The sequence below is a fragment of the Dendrobates tinctorius genome, unplaced genomic scaffold, assembly GCF_039654945.1.
Source record: "Dendrobates tinctorius isolate UK_male_01 unplaced genomic scaffold, ASM3965494v1 ptg000213l, whole genome shotgun sequence".
Classification (NCBI taxonomy): domain Eukaryota; kingdom Metazoa; phylum Chordata; class Amphibia; order Anura; family Dendrobatidae; genus Dendrobates; species Dendrobates tinctorius.
The window spans coordinates 6483993-6502287 of record NW_027361880.1 but is presented as its reverse complement, the minus strand read 5'-3'; the positions used below and the strand labels follow the sequence as shown (position 1 = coordinate 6502287).

At 45.7% G+C, this 18295-nt stretch overlaps 1 protein-coding gene across 1 annotated transcript in view; it reads left to right on the top strand.

The window, feature by feature from the left end:
• Positions 1-18295, top strand: part of POLE (DNA polymerase epsilon, catalytic subunit) — a 195266-nt gene that overhangs the window by 151376 nt on the left and 25595 nt on the right. Inside the window, exons 34-45 of the mRNA XM_073554802.1 lie at positions 175-328; positions 415-521; positions 611-787; positions 871-1094; positions 9409-9629; positions 9864-10065; positions 10234-10407; positions 11071-11196; positions 11267-11399; positions 11486-11684; positions 11766-11897; positions 13528-13721. Coding sequence (XP_073410903.1) covers positions 175-328; positions 415-521; positions 611-787; positions 871-1094; positions 9409-9629; positions 9864-10065; positions 10234-10407; positions 11071-11196; positions 11267-11399; positions 11486-11684; positions 11766-11897; positions 13528-13721 — 2043 coding nt within the window. The remainder of the gene's footprint in view (positions 1-174; positions 329-414; positions 522-610; positions 788-870; positions 1095-9408; positions 9630-9863; positions 10066-10233; positions 10408-11070; positions 11197-11266; positions 11400-11485; positions 11685-11765; positions 11898-13527; positions 13722-18295) is intronic.

Genomic DNA, 18295 nt, shown 5'->3' with positions numbered 1-18295 from the left:
CATGGTGTCTCATGTAGATGAAATGTGAATCCCACCTGTCGGACCCTCGTCTATCATGCATTTATGGTAGACCCTGTGGATGTGTCCAGTGTGAGGATAGCCTTTCTGATAAGCAAAATGTGGGTTAAGAACGAAGGCATCAAGTAATGATTTTTCTTTCCCTCCATCGCTTAGGTCCCTCTTTTGCTGCGGGCAGTGATCCAGCTTGGTTGTGTTTGCATGGTGAATAAACAAATGGTTCGCCACTTGTCGGGTAAAGAAGCTGACACTTTTGAATTGGACCATTTGGATATGAGATCTCTAGCACAGTACAGCTATTTGGAGCCAGGTACCAAGAATGAAATTGCAGCCTACACCTTATGTACTGAGAAAACAATCATAGACTGTCTGAAAGTATGTCCTTTTTCTTCACAGGCAGTATCAGACACATTTACTTGTACCACAATTGTCAGGGGAACAAGGCTCTTTTTGGTCTTTTCATACCATCACAGAGAAAGGCTGCGGTATTTGTGCTGGACACAGTAAGTTTGGTTTTATTTCCTTCAAGAATGTTGTTTTTAGCCTCCAAGACTTAAGGCATGCAGCCCCTAATTTTGATCCTTCTATATAGGTTCGCAGTAACCAGATGCCAAACCTTAGCAGTATGTATACCAGTGAGCACACAGCAATGCAGGAAAGGGTTGACCCTGAGCTTTTGCCCCCTGAGAAACATGTCTTTGAGATTCGAGCAGAGACTGATTTAAAAACAGTATATCGGGCCATTCAGAGGCTGCTTCTGAGCTACAAGGTAAGGTACATACCCACATAGGTGCTGACTGAGCTGGTGTAAACTAATGGCAGCTAATGCCTGTGCAATCATTGCTTTCATAGGACGAGCGACGTGGTCCAACTCTGATTGCATTGCAGTCTAACTGGTCCCCGAAGAGGTTGACAAGTGGGATGCCTGTTCTAGAGGAATTCCCACTAGTCCCTGTGCATGTCACGGATGACATCAATTATAATGTCTTGGACTGGCAGCGCCATGGAGCCCGGCGCATGATTCGTCAATATCTTAATTTAGACAGCTGTCTTTCTCAGGCATTTGAGATGGCCAGGTAATGTGTTCTACCAGATTGCATCTACATATCGAATACTGCACTGTGAACTAGGCCACATCACTAAAGGGTTTCAGAATTGGAGCAACTACCATCATGGCTTCTTTTTGTACTAGTACACGGCATGTAGTAGTCAGTTTTCCGTGTTATACACCCTAGAGGCGATATGGTATGTTTGGCCTTGTTTTGACACCTCATGATTGCACTATCTGTTCTGTAAGAGTTGGTTATTGGACCTTATCACCCTTAAATTTTATTGTGGATCATGCAAAGACTTGTCACTATCTTTTTAGCATCAGAATGTAAACTTTCCCTTTTTAATCCCAGAAAGACCAAACCATAGGCACTTAAGGCCATCTTCATAGATCGATATATTTGGATAATGCTACTGTAATAAAAGAAAACTTCTACAATTTACTGCTTATTAAAGTGTGCATCCGTTCTTAAGAGATCCACATTTTGGCTGTCAGCTCATTTCCTAGGACACTGACCACCGCTGTTATCTAGCTTCTAAGAACGGTGCTAAAGCTGACTAGGATTAGGATGTAATGGCGTACTCCAGCCTTTCTGGCCAACTTCAAAACTATTCTTACAAGCTCAACAGGAAAGCGCTTGCTAGCACTACGCATGTTCTGTTGGCTAGCAGTGGTGGTTGGTCTCCCAGTCAGTGAGGTGTAATTACAAATCTTAATCTCTTAACCCCATTTTTTAAAAAAGCTGACCTGTCACTTTATCTATCTAGTAATACGGTAACTCTGGAATGCTTCAACATATCCCATTGATTTTGAGATTGTTTTTCATGACATATTATACTTTATAATAGTAAATGTAAGCTGATGTGTTTTGCTTGTATTTATAAAAATATCAGAAATTTGATAAATTTAAAAAAAAATTGCAGTTTTCAAACTTTGGATGATTATCCTTTTAATCCATATAGTGATACTACACAAAACATTGATAAATGACATTTTCCTTTTGTCTGCTTTACAGCAGCACCATTTGTAAAATGTTGTTGTTTTATTTTGTTAGCATTTTAGTAAGTTTAAAAATGTAGCAGTCATTTTTCATTTTTTTTTTTTTTTTTTTTTTCAAGGAAATTTACAAAACGTATTTTTATAAGGACTTGTTCAGTTTTTAAGTGACTTTGGGCGTCCGATGTATTGGAAACCCCCAAAAGTGAGACCATTTTAAAACCTCCCCTCCCTAAATATAAGTGAAAAATAGTAGTTTCTTAACCTTTCAGATGCTTTTCAGGAATTAATACAAAGTGGCATGACAGGAATGGAAAAGTTTAATTTTACCATCTAAATTTTGCAAAGGCCGTTAATTTGGCCATGAATTACCATGGCAAACATCAGGACCACATGAACAAGATATCAAAATGCCAATGGGGTTAAAGAGGGAGCCCCCAGACTCTGATAATCATTTAGATTCTGTAGTCATTATAGACAGTAGTATCTAAGGTGTTAAACATATGATCGTGCCAACACTGATCGTGGCTGATGCCGCACGTTGTCATCTATAGTGTACAGCTGGTGAATTAGGAAAGATATATATCTTTGTACCGTGTTAGCCAGTAGATAAAAGAATATTTAGAATTGAGAGTCCTCTGTGGTTGATACCTTTTAATGGCTAACTGAAAAGATGGTAACAAATTGAAAGCTTTCGAGACTACTCTGGTCTCCTCATCAGGCTTGACTAGCCTGATGAAGAGACCTGAGTAGTCTTGAAAGCTTTCAATTTGTTACCATCTTTTCAGTGAGCTGTTGAATTGTCACCCATAGGGGGATGTTAGTCTCTTTATATTGCAGGTCAGTAAAAAGATGTAATTAAGGGGTTAAGAACGTCTGAAAATTTTAATAAGCAGTAAATTGTTAGTACTTACAAGCACAATGCAACTATCAGTTTATGAAGATGGGCATAATCCTTTAAGGGCTCGCTCACACTTGCGATTAAAAATCGGATTGCATTTGTACCAATTTATTCCTATGCTTCTGTTCTCAATGGCGTTTATTTTTCTTGCTCCGATTGGATCGTGATCGGGCAGGAAAAAAAACACAGTATGCTGCGATTGCATGCAAGACTCTGATCATATGCATCCATATAAGTCTGGGTGCATGTGAAACATTGCACTGCACTTAGATATCACCCGAGTGCAGTGCAATTCCCGTCGCCGGCAACAGAGGAGATGGAGAAATTACTTTCTCTCTCGCCTCATTGGGGGACACAGGACCATTGGTGTTATGCTGCTGCCACTAGGAGAACACTAAGCAAATACACAAGGAAATGAACTCCTCCGCAGTATACACCCTCTATCTGCTCAACCCTGAACCAGTTCTTGTTTAGTGTTTGCAGTAGGCACTATTGTCTGGCTTCAGACCCCAACGGTATTATTTTATTTTTACATTTTTACTTTTTGTTCTACGGATTGACGGGGCCTTTCAAGATCCTGATCTCCCAAAATCATCAACCAACGGGAATGCGAAGTGTCGTCTCCCCGTACCCCCTCCTGCACCATCTTCATGCCATGCCTGGGCTCGCCTTAGGGGCGACAGATCCCTTTAATGGGCCCGCTCTCCCCACACCGACAACAGATGGGAACATGGGGTGTCGCCCCAAAGTACCCTCTTCCGGAGCCAGGCCTGCAGACGGACACTTGCCCTGCCTTCCTCAAGTTGCTTAAAGTACCCTGGCAGAGGCCCCCCATGCGGCATCCGTGTGGCCCTGCTGCACCACCATTGTTTGAAAGCGGCTAGTGTCAGGAGGCAAAGAACCCCTCTCTGCCTCCCTACAAAGGGATGGTGGATTGAGGATGAATAGTGCGGCCAAAAACTCTACATTTGTGGCCCAGCGCACCCGACGCTGCCCTCGCCTGCACTGTGAGTACAGCAGCTTTTCTGGCCGGCAGGAGGAGGAACTCCATTTTCATAGTCCTGTGTAGTGTCTGGGCTCCCATGGGGATAGGCGGTCCTCTGAGTCTCTCACCACCGCCACCACTCAGTCTCCGCCACCGGCCTCCACAAATTTAGCCCCGGCTGCTGGCCTACCCTACCGGCTACGCCCACTTCTCTGGCGCTTCTCGCTGCACTGGCATACCAGCACTCTGCTCCGGACTCCGCCCACTTTCTCTGGTGCTTCTCGTTCCCCACAAGAAGCGCCGACGTGTTCTCGGGCTCTTCTTCCTTGTGCATGTGTAGCACAGGAAATGTACTGACGGGGGGATGCCATCTCACACTGGTGTGACTTCTGCCATTTTCACCGCAGCGTTGACTTCCTCTCTGGGGGCACGGACACCAGACCTGGTTAAGCTAGTATACAGCGCTTAACCCCTTCCCTGCAGGAGCCTCTAAGCAGCAGTTTTTTTATGCAATATGTCTCAATCAAAGTCTTCCAAAAAGGCTTATAAGATGCACATAGTGGTGTATGCTTCATGTACCTCATGTAATGCCCCACTACCACGCAGACACCGTAATGCAATCTGTGCAGCCTGCGACCCCTCATGCGCACAGGAGCCCCCTGCCAATGCCGACCCTAGTGGACCTAGTCCCCCCGAGTGGGCCACGTCCTTAGCTCAGTCCATGGCGTTCCTGGCTAAAGCTATAGAATCCTTCTGTGATTCCTCCTCAAGCCAGGGCATCTCTTTACCCCCTGTAGAAGGCCCTTCATCAGCCACACGAGAGTCTTCCTCAGACAGAGGCTGGACTGCGGCAGACAATATACAATCTTCTAGAAAGCGTCCCCAAGACACTCTGGGGCCTCGGCGTCTGCAAGCTCTGATTCCCGCTCCCCCTCACAAGAGGTTGGCAGCGAACATGACTCAGAATATGAGTCAGATGTGGCCGTAGACCCAGACTCGCTAGAGTACCAGGAGTCTCTAGATTCTCTCATTGAAGCGGTTAATAAAGCTCTGAGAGTAGATGAAGAACCCGGTACTAGTCCGAATCACACTGTCCTTCAAAAGGACCAAACGTCCTCACAGGGTCTTTGCTAACCACCCTGAGTTTATGGACATTGTTCACAGTCATAGAACTTGCCCAGACAAACGATTCACAGGACAAAAGCCGCTGAAAGCACGGTACCCCTTTGCATCTACTCTGAGGAAAAGAGTGGACTGAGTCCCCTTCAGTAGATCCACTTATATCACTGCTCGCTACCAAAACTCCTGTCTCTCCTGTCTGACGGCTCATCCATTAAAAGCTGATCGACAGATTGACAATTTTGCTCGGTCAGTCTTTGAAGCTGCCGGGGCAGCACTCTTTCCCTCCTTTGCTGCCACCTGGGTGGCCAGCCTGGGCAGAGGCCCTAGTTAAGTCTGGTCGAGACAGTAACCTATCTCCCGAGACGGTCAGTCTCGCTTACCAAATTGCCTGGGAATTATGTGGTACATGCCTCCCTAGATGCGGCTAACTGTGCAGCGCTTGCAGCCGCAAATGCCGTTACCATCAGGAGAGCCTTATGGCTCCGAGAGTGGAGCGCAGACTCCGCTTCAAAGAAATCTTTAACCTCCCTGCCTTACCAGAGTGGGTGTTTGTTCGGAGATAAACTTGACCAAATTGTCTCAGATGCTACTGGAGGCAAAAGCAAATTTCTCTCAGCAAAGACCCAGTCGGCCCTTTCGGAACCAATACCAGGTTTGCTTATGACCTTTTCGCAGCACCACAAGCTGGTCATCTGCAATCGCTTCATCTCACTCGGCCCGTCCTCCACACAGGGACAGGGATTCACAACCTTCATTCAAGCCTTCTCATTCCTGGAGAAACAAATCCTCCCGATCCGGACCCAAGGATACCTCATCCCGCAGGTTCTCTGCTCAATGACTCATGGCAGTATCCGAAGGACACAGACAGGGTAGGCGGCCATCTGCTCTTGTTTCGTCAGGTCTGGCTGGTGGTCGTTCACGACCAATGGGTCAGAGACCTAGTGTCCTCAGGATACAAAATAAAATTTGCGTCTCCCTACCAACATGCTTCTTCCATTCGCGTCTTCCAAAGACAGAGGCACATACCGCTCTAATTTATCAGGCCGTATACGCTCTCCGCAACAATGGAGTCATCATCCCAGTCCCTCACATGGAAAGGTTCAGGGGGTTTTACGCAAACCTGTTTGTGGTCCCAAAGAAGGATGGAACCATGCGCCCCATCCTAGACCTAAATCTGTTGAACAAGTTCGTTAACGTGCGTCACTTCAGAGTGGAATCTCTCCGTTCCGTCATCACCTCGCTCGAAAAAGGGGAATACCTTGCGTCTGTCGACATCAAGGACTCACATCTTCACATTCCGATCTTCGCAGGTCACCAAAGATTTCTGCGCTTCGTCATCGGAGACAAGCATTTTCAGTTCATGGCCTTACCCTTCGGTCTCGCCACTGCCCCAGAGTGTTCAACAAGGTCATGTGTGCTGTCATGTCTATTATACACTCTCGGGGCGTGGTGATTCTGCCCTACCTAGATGACCACCTCATCAAGGGTTCGTCACTGCAGGCCTGTGCAGACAGTGTCAGCGTCACTGTGGACACTTTCTCGTTTAGGTTGGCTGGTGAACCTAGACAAGTCCTCTCCAGCCCCATCTCAGCAAATCTCCTTTTTGGGGATGATCATGGACACTTCCTGGGGGTTGGTAATTCTCCCTCCAGAAAAGATCTCAGCCCTGATCCAGGGACTCCGGAAGCTTTCTCTTGCCCATCCTCACTCACGGCGGTTCAGCATGCAGTTCCTGGGGAAAATGGTAGCATCGATCAAGGCGGTATCGTTTGCGCAGTTTCACCTCCGTCCTCTGCAGCAGGCATTGCTGCCAGCTTGGTACAAAAATCCGACCTCCCTGAACCGCCATTTTCGCCTGTCCGCCAGGATCAGGCAGTCTCTCAGGTGGTGGACGTCAACGTCCTCTATGGGTCAAGGAACGTCCTTTCTTCCAGTTCACTGGCTGGTGGTGACCACCGATGCCAGTCTCCTAGGTTGGGGAGCGATCTTCCGCCACCACACAGCTCAGAGACGCAGGCCCACGCTGGAATCGCATCTCCCGATCAATATCCTTGAAATTCAAGCAATCATCTCTTGGCCAGCCAACTCATTTGGATCCAGTCGGACAACGCGACGGCGGCGGTGTACATCAATCGTCAAGAGGGCACACGAAGCAGAACAGCGATGCTTGTAGTAGCACACATTCTGCAATGGGCCAAGACAAACCTTTCAGTCATCTCAGCAGTTTATATTTCGGGAGTAGAGAATTGGGCGGCTGATTTTCTCAGCCGTCAGGGTCTGGCCTCGAGAGTGGTCCCTTCATCCGGAAGTTTTTCACCAGATTTGTCAGTGCTGGGGAACTCCGGATGTGGACCTCATGGCCTCCAGGCTAAACGCCAAAGTTCCAGCATTTATAGAGTGGTCGGATGCCCTGGTGCTTCCGTGGCATCAATTTCGTCTCCCTTACATTTCTCCAACGCTCCGGCTGATCCCAAGAGTCATCCGGAAGATCATGGCGGAGGGTATCCCAGTGATTCTTGTTGCACCACACTGGCCAAGCCGAGTGTGGTATGAGGAACTGGTGCAACTAGTCACCAGCGTCCCTTGGCGGTAATTGGACCGCCCAGACCTTCTCTCAGTGGCCCATCTACCGCCAGAACTCGAGAGTGCTGAGTTTACCGGCCTGGGTATTGAATCCTGGATCCTAGCCCAGGCTGGTTTCTTGAAACAAGTACCGTCCACCATGATCAATGCCCGGAAATCTACTTCAATGCGCATTTACCATTGCACCTGGAAGGCCTTTTTCTCTTGGTGTAAAACCTGCGGATGTTCCCCACTGGTGTTTTCATTCTCTCCATTTTGGAGTTTCTCCTAGCAGGATTAGACTCAGGCCTGGCCCTGTCTTATCTCAAATGCCAGATCTCAGACCTATCCATCCTGTTCCAGCAAAGGATAGCTTCAAAATCGCAGGTCAAGACCTTCATACAGGGAGTGATGCAACTCGTCCCTCCCTACAAGATGCCTCTGGAACCTTGGAACCTTAATTTGGTCCTAGGTGCCTTGCAGGAGGCCCCCTTAGAACCCCTGCAGGACGCATCACTCACTCTTCTTTCTTGGAAGGTTGCCTTTCTTGTGACAGTAACATCCATCAGGCGGGTCTCGGAACTGGCTGCGGCTTTGTGTTGCAAACCTCCATTTCTGGTCTTTCACCAGGACAAGGTGGTGTTAAGGGCGTCTCCGTCCTTCTTGCCTAAGGTCGTTTCTTCCTTTCATTTGAATGAGGACGTCATTTTGCCCTCATTCTGCCCAGCTCCGGTCCATCGTATTGAGAAAGCTCTCCATACTTTGGATTTGGTGAGGGCACTCAGGAAATACATTTCCAGGACAGCGTGTTTCCGCAAGTCAATTTCCTCTTTGTGCTTCTGGAGGGACACAGAAGGGGTCTACCTGCCTCTAAAGCTAAAATAGCCAGATGGATCCGCTCGGCGATCCAAGCTTACCGTGTCAGAGGTCAGCCTATCCCAGCGGGGATCAAGGCACACTCCACTTGGTCAGTGGGGGCTTCCTGGGCCATTTGGCACCAGGCGTCGGCACAGCAAGTTTGCAACAGCCTCCACACGTTTGTTACGCATTACAACATTCATTCTCAAGCCTCTTCAGATGCGGCCCTTGGCAGATGGATTCTGCAATCGATAGTATCTCATCTGTAGGCCAAATATAATCATTTGGTACATGAGGGTTTTCAGCTGTTGTGCTGTTTCCCACCCAGAAACTGCTTTAGGACGTCCCATGGTCCTGTGTCCCCCAGTGAGTCAAAGGAGAAACTGATTTTTTGTGTACTCACCGTAAAATCCTTTTCTCCGAGCCAGTCATTGGGGGGACACAGCACCCACCCTGTTAGCCTGTTGGCTTGTGATTGTTCTTTGGTTTTGACATGTTGCATTTTCGTTGGCTGATTGAGCTCCTACTGCTTTGACACCAAACTGGTTCAGGGTAGAGCCAGCAGAGGGTGTATACTGCGGAGGAGGAGTTAATTTCCTTGTGTATTTGCTTAGTGTCCTCCTAGTGGCAGCAGCATAACACCCATGGTCCTGTGTCCCCCAATGATTGGCTCGGCGAAAAGGATTTTACAGTGAGTACTCACAAAAATCCCTGTTTCTCCATCTCCTCCACAACTATTATACGATTCTCTCATGTGAGAGGTTCGGAGCACAGATCACTGACTCTCGGATCACGGTCACAGCAGAGCAAGAGCCGAGTGTCATTAGCATATCGCATCCAATGTTCTCGCATCAGATGTGATACGCTAGTGTTACTTCGGCCTTAGTTTGCCTATTTAGATCTTTTTTCTTTTAGGTATTACCACCTTCCTATTGGCAACCTACCTGATGATGTATCCACGTTTGGGTCCGACTTGTTCTTTTCAAGACATCTTCGACGCCATAATCACCTCCTTTGGCTTTCGCCAAGCTCGCGACCTGATCTTGGAGGAAAAGAAGCTGATGATAACCGCTTGGTTATGGAGTTTGATGAGAAGGCCTCTGTGGAAATCAATAATGCTGGCTGTTATAACACTGGTAAAATGGCTCTCTTTTATAGGACTTCAGATTCATGTGAATTGTGGTAAATCCAAGTGTGCGACACTACTAGCAAGAGAAAAAAAAACTATTTTTTTTTTTTCTTTTTTAAGAAATAACAAGGTTTACTTTTTCATTACACCACCTGTTGCAATGTAGTCTTGGCTAATAAAACATGCAGAAAATATTTTTTTTATGTAAATCTCAATTTTGATGATATTTTCTCTGTCCTAGTGTGCGTGGAGCTTGATATTCAAAGCTTGGCTGTAAACAGTATCCTGCAATCGCACCACATCAATGATCTGGAAGGAGCTGGCAGCATTGGGATCAGTTTTGATGTGTTGCAGCAAGCATCTCTTGAGGATATGGTTACTGGGAATCAGGCCAATGCTGTGGCCAGTTATGATGAGACTGCTCTTTGTTCCAACACTTACAGGTATGGCATTGATGTATATAACATGAATATAACAAACAACCATATAAAACCCTCAAAATCTGAGAATCGGTTGTAGTAGTAGCATTGGATAAAACTGTGTCATTAAATGATGCATAGATCAGTAGTCCTTTGTGAAGAATGAAGAATTGTTTATTTTAACCTTTTTAGGATTTTGAAGAGTATGGTGGTTGGCTGGGTGAAGGAGATTACTCAGTACCACAATGTATATGCAGATAACCAAGTCATGCACTTCTACCGGTGGCTAAGGAGCCCATCTTCACTTCTTTTTGACCCTGCCCTTCATCGAACTCTCCACAATATGATGAAAAAGTTGTTTCTACAGTGAGTAAAATGATTTGGGTTTGAATGGGGATCATTTGGGATAAAACATTGATTTAAAATAGGTCATCAATATCAGATCTGTGGAGTTTGACATCAGGCAACTCTTCGTTGAGCTGGAAACTGGATTCGTCTTGGCAAACAGTTAATTGTATGGAGCCAGAACACCAAAGCGCCGTACGTTGTCTAGTGTCTTTTCTCATCTATTGTACATCAGATCACATTCACCTAGGTGGGCGGTGAGCTGCAGTATTCCAGTGCGGCCACTACACCGTGTATGGAGCGATGGCGGGGTGTCCTGGCTCCCGATATCGGCTGTGCACTGGCAGTTTCCGGGTATCAAACACCACTGATATATTAATGACTTACCCTAAGGGTTAAGTCATCGCGTTCTTGGTCCCAGACTTCCCTTTTAAAGATGAAATGCTTGTAATGGAATAAGATTTTCCTCTGCTGTTTTTATCTAGTGTAAAACCATAGACTACTGTGTTGTGTAAAATTAATGACATCCAATATCAGTGTAAAAGATAGCTTAATTAGTGTTAGTTGTAAATCTATTCTATGATCTTATTTCGTAGGACATTTGAATATTAGATTTCCCTGATTTTGAAGTGATGCTGTGCGGTAGTAAATGAATTGTTAATCACACCATATGTTCTTTAATAGATTGGTAGCTGAATTTAAAAGGCTTGGCTCGTCTGTTGTGTACGCTAACTTTAATCGCATCATCCTCTGCACTAAGAAGCGACGAGTGGAGGATGCCATTGCTTATGTGGAATACATTACCCAGAGGTAGGTGATCTTTGTCTTGGACATGTGTCCATCTTTTTGGTGAAGATATTTCAATGCTGTCTCTTTACAGTATTCACACCAAGGAGCTATTTCACTCTATTACAATCTCCTTCTCTCGATGTTGGGAGTTTCTTCTGTGGATGGACCCTGCAAACTATGGAGGGATCAAGGGAAAATTACCTTCTAGCGTGCACTATGGGGAGGTTTGTGCTCATAGAAATATTATAAAATATTCCTGATTTGCCTTGTTGTGCATCATTATGAATGAACATGGCTCTTTTTGTGACAGAGTGGTAAGAAGAAGAACTCTGAGGATGATGAAGGGGATGAAAGTGAAGACGATGATGAGGAAGATGATGCAGATGCACACTCAGACAGTGAGCAGCCAGAGGATCAGGTGGAGGAAAGCTTGGAGAACAACTGGAATATAGTTCAGTATTTGCCCCAGGCAGCATCATGTCAGAGCTATTTCCTAATGATTGTCTCAGGTTAGTATTGAACTCTGGTGGTGCTCACATGATGTATTCTTTTAGCTTTAATATTACTTACATCACATTATTTTCCTACAGCATACATTGTGGCGGTCTATCATAGTATGCGTGAAGAGTTGAGACGTAATGCTCCAGGCAGCACTCCAATAAAGCGACGGCAGAACAGTCAAGTATCACAAGAGCCAGTGGGTGAAGCTGGGGCCATGCCTGGTAAGGAACACGTCTGACATCTGTTATACCTTACATATACAAGCACTTCAGAGAGTAAGTTACATAACGAGTGTGCACCCATCACGAGTGTGCACCCAAGCATATAACAGATTAAAGGGGTTGTCCACTACTAGGACAACCAGTTCTTATAAATGTTCAGCCCCGATAAAATAAACCTATATTCACCTCCCGTGTCTGCTCTATTCCAGGAGGCAGGGACAGTGATGCCAGTACTGATTGGTCGCCTGGCACTACGTGTCATTCCACCACATCACAGCCCCGAGAACGCAAGTGCTGATACCGCTGGAACGGTGCCAACATGGGAGGTCGCATTGGTTTGGTTATTTTGTCGGGGCCAAACGTTTTGTTGAAGTGGTTGTCCTAGTAGTGGACAACCCCTTTTAAGGCTGTGTACACACATTGTATTTTTGCTGCATTTTTTCAGTGCAGATTTGTCACAAAATCTGATTGGTTTCCTGACTTCAGCAAAGTGAATGAGAATCCTGAAGTTTCATGCACATGTTGCTTATTTGTGACATTCAGATTTGTTGGAGATTTAGATCTGCAGCATGTCTATGCTTTCAGCATTTTTTGCAGCAAATTTCACCCATACTAATGAGTGGTGGAAAATCTGCACCGAAAGTGCAAGTAAAAACGAGCGTTTTTGGTTCAGATTTTTCGCTGCTCCATTAGTATGGGTGAAATCTGCATTTTTCCTGCGAACAGATTTAGAAATTTTTGCGCCCAATACTCGGCGTGTGCACATACAGTTAATGGTTATACTGTATGTTCCATTAATTAGATGGCAACCATATAATTACTATAAAATCCCAAAATAGACCAAAATTATAGAAGGTACACTTCAAATTATACCAGAATCCAAAAAACAGAAGTGTGAAACCAAGATGAAAAATCACTGAATAGGCATAATTACCGTGTAGACCAAATAGGGAGAGGGCCCCGACGCGCGTTTCGCTTGTCGCTTCTTCCAGTGATGGTCAACTATGATGTACAGCTTAATGGTTTTGTAGCTACCTGTTAGCACATTGGTCACTTGCACCATTATACAAATCATGAGCCTATGTTTCTGTCCATCTTTGCACTACTACACTTTACTTTTTATTTTCATTTATTATTGATGTTTTACTTTTGGTCTTGGCAGTATCTTTGACATTTTCATTTTTGACTTATTAGTCTTTATTTTGATTACCCCTACACCTGGCATTTTACCACTTTTGGAATCCCTATGTGATGTGGCTATATCGCCTTATATTACTTACCCCTTTGTGATTTCATATTCATTTCTACGTAGACCGCTTGGAGTTCATTCTGTTCAGTCTTTGTCCCTTTTTATGCATATGTAATTTTATTAACTTGTTTTTACTGTGTAGTCAATAAAAATTATTTTATTTTTTTCATCTTGGTTTCACATGTCCGTTTTTTTGGATTCTCATATGATTACTATGTAGCCAGGCCAGGTAATTACCGCACGTGCTTTGTTCGGGTATATGATAATGCTGATCAGATTTGCACACTATATAACGAGCTGTTTTGTAGAATCATTAATGATACTTGCTACTTCTAAAAATTTAGAACCAATTTTTAATTGGGTCTCTGTTCCTTCTTCTAGGACTCATTACATTTTCTCAAGATTATGTAGCAAATGAGCTTACACAAAACTTCTTCACAATCACACAGAAGATCCAGAAAAAAGTAACTGGAACACGCCATGTGACCGAGCCTTCTGAAATGTTCCCCATTTTACCCGGATCCCATCTGCCTCTCAATAATCCAGCCTTAGAATTCATTAAATACGTTTGTAAGGTGAGCATGGTTAATGTGTATAGTGTTCTTTAGCGATTTTTTTTTGTTTTTGTTTTGTTTTTCTTTCATTTACTACCGAAAGTGTTATATATTTAACTAGGAATAAAGCTAAATTACTTATGTACTTTCTGCTAAAATAGAAAATACGGTATCCAATTTTAATGTAAACGTGGCCTAAAGTGTCAGGGTTCTTAAGAGGTTTACTTGTCCTGGAAGCTTGCTGTCTGAAGTGCAGATAAAAGGTTGAAGTGGTTTACTAGTCACCATAGTTATGTGATCGGTTACTCTCCTTCCTCTTGTGGCTTTGGTCATGATTATATAATGCTTTTTTATGCTCCTGTAGTAAAACTAAAAAAGAACACTTATTAATGACAAATATATTTTCATTCCCGGTCACTGCAACACAATGGAAAAAAAATAATTGTGTACTTACCTGCCATACCGGTGCAGTCATATGCTTTTGTTCTGTCACGACATTGTTTCATCACGATTGCCACAGGTGATTAGTGGGCACTGATCGGCTGCAGCCTTTGCTATTTGGTCAGATCGTGTCTTTAAGGAGATAAAGTCTCAGCTCTGAAACACAATATAAATTATAGTATATTTTCCTGTGTAGATAGTGGTGTTCAGTAATGGAAAACCCCTTTAATCCCTCAACGACTGCCGATACGTCTTTTAACGGCTCCTTATTCCTCAGTGCCGCTTTTTAATGGTGCTGAGAAATAAGTGTATAGCGCCCTCCCAGCGTCTGAAAATCTCCGAGTTCTCCATAATCTTTGAAAATTCTTGGAGAACAGGAGAAGTCCCAGAAGACTGGAGAAGAGCAAATGTTGTTCCTATCTTCAAAAAGGGGAAGAAGGTGGACCCAGGCAACTATAGGCCGGTGAGTCTGACTTCTATACCATGAAAGATCTTTGAACAAATTATTAAACAACATGTATGTCAGTATCTGGATAAGAATGAAGTGATTAAACAGAGTCAGCATGGGTTTGTAACTAATAAGTCATGTCAGACTAACTTAATTTCCTTCTATGACAGAATCAGTGATTGGGTGGATCAAGGAAATGCTGTAGATATAGTATATCTTGACTTCAGCAAAGCATTTGACAAAGTATCTCATACAATCCTTAATGAAAAAATGACTAAGTATGGAATGGACAAGGCAACTGTTAGGTGGATTCATAACTGGCTTAGTGATCGGACCCAAAGAGTGGTCGTAAATGGCTAAACATCCAGTTGGAAGAATGTCTCAAGTGGGGTACCACAGGGCTCTGTCCTGGGCCCTGTATTGTTCAACATCTTCATCAACGATTTAGATGAAGGAATTGAGGGTAAACTGATTAAATTTGCTGATGACACAAAGCTGGGAGGGATAGCTAATACTAGAGAAGAGAGAGAGGGGATTCAAAAAGATATAAATAAACTGGAGAAGTGGGCAGCAACTAACAGAATGGTTTTTAACAGGGAAAAATGCAAAGTACTACATCTGGGCAATAAAAATGAAAAAAGCATATACAGAATGGGAGGAATAGGCCTAAGCAACAGCACATGTGAAAAAGACTTGGGTATACTAATAGATCACAGACTGAATATGAGTCAACAGTGTGATGCAGCAGCAAAAAAGGCAAATGCAATTCTAGGATGTATTAACAGAAGCATACAGTCTAGATCACGTGAAGTCATTATTTCCCTCTACTCCTCTTTGGTCAGACCTCATCTGGAATATTGTGTCCAGTTTTGGGCACCACATTTTAAAAAAGACATCAACAAACTGGAGCAAGTTCAGAAAAGAGCAACCAGAATGGTGACCGGTCTGCAAACCCTGTCTTATGAGGAAAGGTTGCAGGATTTGGGAATGTTTAGTTTGCAAAAGAGAAGACTGAGAGGAGACTTAATAGCTGTCTACAAATATCTAAACGGCTGTCACATTGTAGAAGGATCAACTTTATTCTCATTTGCACAAGGAAAGACTAGAAGCAATGGGATGAAACTGAATGGGAGGAGACACAGATTAGATATTAGAAAAAACTTTTTGACAGAGTGATCAATGAGTGGAACAAGCTGCCACGAGAAGTGGTGAGTTCTCCTTCAATGGAAGTCTTCAAACAGAGGCGACCAGCTGGCCCAGAAGGTCCCTTCCAACTCTACGATTCTATGATTCTATGACATCGGAGAACATGATTTGGGTCGGCTTTTACTGTCCTCAGTCTTGTGATTGCTGTTATTTACCGTATAATAAGTCTGACTTTCCATTCATTTCTCTCTCCTCTGATGTGATCTAGCACATCAGAAGACCGTGAAATGGGGTCCCCCGAGACCCCTCGGTACCTTCGCCATCCCTGGACCCTCCTGCTCCGTCCCCCGGCCCTCCGCATCATCTTCCTGGAAGGAAATGGGCACACTGCACATGTCGGTACCCAGCAACAATAGATTTTTCCTATTAGTTCATTTTGATCACTGTGATAGACCCTATCACAGTCTTCAAAATAAAAAAATAGAAAATCAAATCCCCTTTTACTCTGTCGCCTAATTGGGGGACACAGAACCTTGGGTGTTATGCTGCTGTCCACTAGGAGGCGACACTATGCATAATCTGAAAAAGATTAACTTTGGCTCCTCCTCTGCAGTATACACCCCTGGACGGCGTCAGCCTTCTCCAGTTTTTGCTTAGTGTCGCAAGGAGGCACACCTTTTTTCTTCCGTTTTTTTTTTCCTTTTTTTCACGGAAATACAGATGAAGAAAAGTGGGTCTCCAGCGAGACTCCCGGCATGGCTCCCTCCTCGGTCCCCTATTAGGGGTACCCGGTTGAGGTCGAGGTGGTTTTTTCCCCATGTCGCTCCCTCCCCAGTCCCTCGGGTCCTGGTTCGAGGTCGAGACCCCCCTCCTTCCCCAACCCCTTTAAGGGGTCTGGGTTGAGGTTGAGGCGAGGATGAAGACCCCCTGACGGTGACAGACGCACCCTCCCTAATCCCCCGCAGGGGGTATTAGGTTGAGACGCCTCAGGTAGGGTCGGAGATCAGGCAGCATTCCGCTGCTTCCAGGGACCCCAGGCCGGCTGAGGGATCCTGTGGGGGCCGGGGGAGGGTGCGGACTGGATGGCACAGCAGAAACAGGGCTTTTGCTGCGTCCCTGTCTCTGCAGCAGCAGCGGCTCCATAGCCCTTCAGGGGCCCCCCATACAAAAACCGCTACCCCTGCTACCCCCACCGCTATCCAGTCGACCGTTCTGGGGGGGTCTGGTACAAATCCGCCCCCCCCCCCCGGACTACCGCGCCGCTCTGGAGCCCTCCTGGGCATCAGGCTTCAAATTTAGACCGCGGCTTCGGCCTAGCTGAAGCCGCCGCCTTTTCCCCGCCCCCCGGATGACCAAAATGACACACTGGAGTGTCATAGAAGGGGCGGATTGAGGCAGAAAGGGGGCGTTTTTACACAGCCCAGCGCGCCCTTTTCAGCTCTCCGCCCCCTCCTCCCTCTCCTCAGAGCCCCGGTGGCCATTTTTTCTGGATGAGATCCAGGAGAGAGAAGCATCACAGCGGTCTCCGGGGGGGGCACAGAACTGGGATCTGTCGGCGCTGGACCTAGGGGCACACCGGTGGGGTAAGCTCACAGCTGGGTTTTCATTACTCAGCTGTGAATCTATACTTCCTATAAGGCTCTCTGTGGGTTCCCTCTGCGTAGCCACCCCTGTACGATCCCTTATAGCCAGCCTCTGTGCACTATGCCGGGCTCAAGGAAGAGAACCAGGCAGGAATGTTTCTATGCATTCTGCACAGCCTGCAAAGCCACGCTCCCTAGTGGCAGCATGTATCCGCACTGCCGGGACTGCATCCAGAACTCTGGGTCAGAACCCCAGGGAGTCCCTACTGACGCTTCAGTGTCACAGGCCACGCCGGAATGGGCAACTCAGATGTCTCAGTCTATGTCACAGTCCATAGACAACCTAACTGCTACATTGCTGCAAGCTCTGCAGAGTCGGGCCCCGGCTATGGACGGTACACAGCAAACGGACAGCTTGTCTCAGGAACATGCTGCTTCCGACTCTCACAGACGTAAGCGGACTCACAGGTCTCGATCACCTGAGTCGCACTATAGCACAAGGTCGTCCCCCTCTAGGGAGAGACAGCGTCATTCCAGGTCTCCTGGGCAGTCCCCTGCCACAGACAGTGCAATTTACCACAGGGATCCCCCACCACAGAAGACCCCCGCCCCAGGTCGCCCTCCAGGGATCACCTTAGCGAGGCACAGGATTCGGAGGGCATCTGTGACTCCGACTCAGATAATGAAACGGTCAGGTCCGTGGTACCTTCTCCCCCTAGCAATACAGCGCTAGTTGAGGACATAATTTCTTCTATTCATCGGGTGCTAAAAATTCCAGAGTCGCCCCCGGAAGTCCCAAAACATAGGATTTGCTTCGAAAATGTTCAAAAACCACCTAAGGTCTTCCCTAATCACGATGAGTTTGAGAAAATACTTACCAAACAGTTTGCGCAGCCTGACAAAAAATTCGCTAATCGCAAATATCTGGAAGCGAAGTACCCCTTCCCACAGGAAGACATCAAACAATGGGCAGATCC